The sequence below is a fragment of the Triticum urartu genome, chromosome 2A (assembly GCF_056163025.1).
Source record: "Triticum urartu cultivar PI428250 chromosome 2A, HENAU_Tu73, whole genome shotgun sequence".
NCBI classification, from domain to species: Eukaryota; Viridiplantae; Streptophyta; class Magnoliopsida; order Poales; family Poaceae; genus Triticum; species Triticum urartu.
This window is the reverse complement of record NC_141874.1, coordinates 114,921,577-114,927,638: the sequence shown is the minus strand read 5'-3', so window position 1 is coordinate 114,927,638 and position 6,062 is coordinate 114,921,577. Positions and strand designations below refer to the sequence as shown.

At 44.4% G+C, this 6,062-nt stretch overlaps 1 protein-coding gene across 1 annotated transcript; it reads right to left on the bottom strand.

Annotated features, from left to right (window-relative positions):
• Positions 1-2,144: 2,144 nt before the first annotated feature.
• LOC125541204 (uncharacterized) lies at positions 2,145-3,225 on the bottom strand. The gene is made up of 2 exons (XM_048704669.2): positions 2,734-3,225; positions 2,145-2,639 (listed from the first exon to the last, which is right to left on the bottom strand). The coding sequence occupies exons 1-2, from the start codon at positions 3,118-3,120 to the stop codon at positions 2,214-2,216; spliced, it is 813 nt and encodes a 270-aa protein (XP_048560626.2). The 5' UTR covers positions 3,121-3,225; the 3' UTR covers positions 2,145-2,213.
• Positions 3,226-6,062: the final 2,837 nt, after the last annotated feature.

Here is a 6,062-nt window from a genome sequence, read left to right as displayed (position 1 = left end):
CCATTTTGCCTTAGTTGCAAGTCCATCATTTAACTCGTAAATAGCAAATGGCCCCAACTCCTTTTTGTATGAGTTGCAAATCCATCAACGACATGCAACTATGCCTTGGCCCCTTTTTAGCTCAGTTCCACCGTTGATTCGCAAGTTGATCTGACTTTTTTCTACCTCAGTTCCAACTCGACCATCGACTCGCAAATAGGGATTTTGTTTGCTTTTTTCTTGTAGGTTTGATTCCCAAGCAACGGAACACTGCCATACCTTTTTAGTAGGGTTTTTTTTCCAAAAATGGCTGGTGTCATTTTTTGGAGAGCTCGCTGTTAATGTCTATTGGCTTCAAAGACCAGACTTTACTAAGTGAGGTTACTCACGGGGTGACTGTTTTGTGGCCCATTAACCTTCCTACCCTTTTCATGTTTCGTACATTGTATTCCTGTTTCTAGCTTGCGTTTTTCCTTCATTCTCCTGACTGCTTCTAGCTGACTATTTTAGTTTTATTTTGTTTATTTACTGTTTCATTCGTGTGTTCATTGTTTGGGCGTCCATTTTTCAAGAACGAAAATGCTGACATTTAAAAGGTAAATACCAGATGAAAAAACTGGAAGATACATGTTGCTGTCACATTTTGACTAATTGATTGTTTAGCAAAATGAACATAAAATGCATTTAATTATTGCTGGAAATATGTTCAACGTATATTACAAAAACAATTCAACATACATTTAAAAAATGTTCATCTAGTTTTAGAAATTGTTCACTGTGTTATGAAAAATATATTCGACATATATAAAAGATGTTCACCGCATAATTAAAATTCGCATCATATATTACAAAAATGTTCAGTGAATTTTTTTAAAAAATATTCACCATGTTTGAGAAATTTCTGGTCGTATATATATTTAAAACGTTAATGTAAAAATAGTAGATTTATATAGGAAAAAATAAAAATAAAAATAATGACATAGGTAAAAAATAGAATTAAAACAGGAAAGAACATAAATAACCAAAAGGTGGAGAAGTAAAGAGAAGCGGGTTGGGCCAAAATATGCACTTCAAAAACAAGGAAGCGATCAATGTTGTAAAAGAGAAAACATGTGATGTTGCAGGCCGAAAAAGAAGAGAAAACCACAAAGCCCAACCAATCTAGAAAATTTGTAGACAACACAACCAGCCCGATTACTAGTATGACAAAAGCTCGATGGGGACCTCCTTTTCAGCGACCCGCGTGGCATGAAGACGCGGAACACGCACCTCCCACTCCCCCCGTGCATGCCCGTTTGGGCCAACAAAATCGTCGAATTTCATATAGAAAGAAAAGTAACCACTTCTATTCTCTTAGCACATGTACCCCTGTTTTTCTCATTTCATAACTCTTTTTTATGATTTTTTATCCTGTAAAATAATTTGGGATTCCAAAGGTTCCATTTTTAAAAAATGTAAATTTTGAAAAATGGTCAAGAAATAATATAATGTTCATGAATTCATAAAATTGTTCCGGAAATCATTAAGTCTTTGCAGATTCCAAAAACGTTGGCATATTAAAATAATATTTCTGTTTTCAGAAAAATGTTTGGGACTTTGTACAAAATGTTTAAAAAATTCAAAAAATGATTACGAATTTCAAAAATTGTTCCCAAATTAGAAAAGAAAACATTAGTTATTTGTTTTCAAAAAATGAGCATGCATTTCAAAAAATGTTTATCAAATCCAGAAATTTCCATCAATTCCAAATTTTTTTTGCAAAAGTTTGGAAAATTTTCTCTGATTAACAAAAAATTTCATTGCTTTTAAAAAATCTACACAATTGAATAAATATTTGGGAATTCAAAAATGTTCACGGATTTGGAAAATATTCAAAATTAAAAAAATATTTGTGAATCTGAAAAATGTTCATCAATTTGAGAGATATTTGTAAAATGAAGAAAAATAAAATATAAAATAAAGAAAAAAAGAAAAAAGAAAATTAGAAAAAAAATAAAGAGAGAAAAAGGAAAATGAAAAACCGGTTCAGGGAAGGTTCCCAAAACTATTGGGGAAGAAATCCAAAAATTGGCCGGTCTGTGTGGAGCACTGCATGCGCGAGGAGGTATGCGCTAGGTCGTTATTGAACAACCTACGCGCCAAGTAGGACTGTAAAAACAAGGGTGTAGGGAACATAACCTAAACATCATGTAAGTAGTCCATACAAGTTCATCGGCTACTAGGACCTGAAGATTCTACCTAGGTCCTGCTGTCGGAGTAACACAAAATAAGTGCCCGAACTGATTAACGTAAACGAGCGGTTCGAGAGGCGTGACACGGATTTTGGTTGGGTGTGTTTCTTCTTGCTTGACCCGTATCGACACATTATTGAATTCGCTGCCGCTCGGCTTGCCGGCCTCCGCATGGTAGTACGTGACCATGCTGCCGTGCATCCACAGATAGCCGCCGCCTCCAAGCGTCGGGCCGTGGACCAACGAATCCGCCGACGGCGCGAACTGCGTGATGGTCGTCATGCCAGGCCTACAGGTCTTCCACTCAGCTGGGCCGTCGTAGTCGATCATCGGCTTCAGCTCACACATCTCCTGAAACGCCCGAGCGCGATCCTCCATGCTTGGCTCCGGCGGCGGCGGCGCGCCGGATGCCCCCGCAGGAGCCGACACCTGATTGGTTAAATCACAAACCAAGTTAGCCCATATTTGATTAACAGGTTTACCTAGCCAAGCACGTAAAGTTTGAGATTTTGCGGATGGAGACCTTGATTATTTTGTAGGGGATGAAATGGCATCCGGCGGCCAAGTCTAGAGACGGGACCGCCGTGCACGGTCCGATCGCCTCCTTGGCGGGCTCCTGCAGCGCGCGCGCGGCGCCGGCTTCGGTCTCGAAGACGACCACCGCCCTCATCAGGAGGATGCAGATCGCGACTGCCTCGACGCCGTCGAACGCGGCGCGCACGTCCTCGGGGCCTTTCAACGAGCGGAGGTGGACCAGGACGAGGCGGCGGTGGAGGTCGGAGGTGTCGCCGGACCCGGAGAGCTGGTTCGCGACCGGGGCGAGGAGGCTGCGTGCCACGCTTGCCGTGGCGGCGTCGTCGCCGTAGACGCGGCGAATCATTATCACGTCCCTTCGAACCGGGATCTCCATGCTAATCAGGTTAATTTGCTGTCTGGTTGTTGCTGATCTGAATCTAAGAACTAAGATCTGGGTGCTTCTTCTCCTCTGATCTGAAATAGTATATGTAGGGGAGTTATGGTCGGGTCCAACTTTTAAACCGGTTTCGGGTCCAATTAAGGGTAAACAAACCGAGAGATTATAGCTAGGCAAACAGACAAAGGCGATTACTAACGAGTCATCCGATGAAATCAATCCGGTCGCCAGCCGTCCGATCCATTCTTTCTCGCGTCGCATCCAATCAGCCCCTTTGCTTTTTTAAAAAAAACTGTCAATCTATTCATCTTCAATCATAACAGTACAACAAACACTAAAAATAATGAAAATTACAACCATATCCATATACCACCTAGCGATAACTACAAGCACTGAAGCAAGCCGAAGGCGCGCCGCTGTCATCGTCCCTCCCTTATCGAAGCCGGCCACAAGTTGTTGTAGTAGACAGACAAGAAGTCGTCATGCTAAGATCTCATAGGACCAACGCGCCAGATCAGCAACCGCCGCTGATGAAAAGAAGTTTAGATCGGAAGGATCCAACCCGAAGACATGTGAACAAAGACGAACAAAGACCGGATCCGAGCGGATCCACCAAAGACAACCACCGACCGAATCCTATGAGATCCGCCGGAGACACACCTCCACACGCCCTCCGACGATGCTAGACACACCATCGGGACAGGGGCTAGACGGGAAGAACCTTATTCCATCTTCAAGAAGCCGCCACCGTCTTGTCTTCTTGAGTAGGACACAAACCCTAACAAAACTTGAAGAAGCACCTGAAAATGGAGCCCTCCCGCCAGCAAGGGCCGGGATCCACCCCGCACCCATGGCCCTAAGGCCACAGGAGACGTGGGAGATCGGCGGCGCTGCCAACGGGAGGCAGAAACCCTAGCGGCCTTTCCTTGGAGGAGAGACTAAGGGAGGAGATAAGTCACACACTACCGTGTATCAGCCCCTCTGCTTTGATCTAGCAGCACCGCAAGTTGCCGGCGAACGCCCGTCGCAACACCGGAGAGCCGCCACGACGAGAGCTCCATAGCAACATGATAGGTGCAAACACGTTGAACGAGCTCATGCCCGAGGGTGCTCCGATCTTCACATCATAGGATCGAATCGGGAGGGATAACTAGCTGTAAGCATCTAGGATAACTAGATTTATACCTGCCAAGGTTGGATGCAGCCGGTACGTTGGGATGGTTGACTCGAGCTACAAGAACTCCAACCCGTTGTCCGAACAATTGCAAAACCACAAACCGGTACTAACCTACACAAAAACGCCCGGACCGTAGAGCATGAATTACGGGAAACCAGAGGTTCCTTCTTGCTGAACGAAATATGCCCTAGAGTCAATAATAAAGTTATTATTTATATTTCCTTATATCATGATAAATATTTATTATTCATGCTAGAATTGTATTAACCGGAAACTTAGTACATGTGTGAATACATAGACAAACAGAGTGTTCCTAGTATGCCTCTACTAGACTAGCTCGTTAATCAAAGACGGTTAAGTTTCCTGACCATAGACATGTGTTGTCATTTGATAAACGAGATCACATCATTAGATAATGATGTGATGGACAAGACCCATCCATTAGCTTAGCACTATGATCGTTTAGTTTATTGCTATTGCTTTCTTCATGACTTATACATGTTCCTATGACTATGAGATTACGCAACTCCCGAATACCGAAGGAACACTTAGTGTGCTATCAAACGTCACAACGTAACTGGATGATTATAAAGATACTCTACAGGTGTCTCCGATGGTGTTTGTTGAGTTGGCATGGATCGAGATTAGGATTTGTCACTCCGTGTATCGGAGAGGTATCTCTGGGCCCTCTCGATAATGCACATCACTATAAGCCTTGCAAGCAATGTGACTAATGAGTTAGTTATGAGATGATGCATTACGGAACGAGTACAGATACTTGCCGATGACGAGATTGAACAAGATATGATGATACCGATGATCGAATGTCGGGCAAGTAACATACCGATGACAAAGGGAATAATGTATGTTGTTATGTGGTTTGACCGATAAAGATCTTCGTAGAATATGTAGGAGCCAATATGAGCATCCAGGTTCCGCTATTGGTTATTGAACGGAGATGTGTCTCGGTCATGTCCACATAGTTCTCGAACCCGTAGGGTCCGCACGCTTAACGTTCGATGACGATTTGTATTATGAGTTATGTGATTTGATGAACCAAAGTTTGTTCGGAGTCTTGGATGAGATCACGGACATGACAAGGAGTCTTGAAATGGTCGAGACTTAAAGATTGATATATTGGAAGGCTATATTCAGACATCGGAATGGTTCCGGAGAAGTTCAGATATTTTCCGGAGTACCGAGAGGTTACCGGAACCTCCCGGGGAGTTGATGGACCATAGTGGGAAGGAGAGGCAGCAGCCAGGAGGTGGCGCCCCCCCCCCCCAAGCCAAGTCCGAATTGGACAAGGGGTTGGGGCGTGCCCCCCTCTCCCTTCCTTCCCCCTTCTCCTTTAGGTGGAAACCTACTAGGACTTGGAGTCCTAGTAGGATTCCCCTTCTCCCGGCGCGCCTAGCTTGGCCGGCCAGCCTCTCCCTCCCTCCTTTATATACCGGGGCAGGGGGCACCCTAGAAGACACAAGTTAATCTTTTAGCTGTGTGCGGTACCCCCTCCATAGTTACACACCTCAGTCATATCGTTGTAGTGTTTAGGCAAATCCCTACGTCAGTAACTTCATCATCACCGTCACCACGCCGTCGTGCTGGCGGAACTCTGTCTCGGCCTCAACTGGATCAAGAGTTCGAGAGACGTCATCGAGCTGAACGTGTGCTGATCACGGAGGTGCCGTGCGTTCGGTACTTGGATCGGTTGGATCGTGAAGACGTTCGACTACATCAACCGCGTTACTAAACGCTTCCGCTT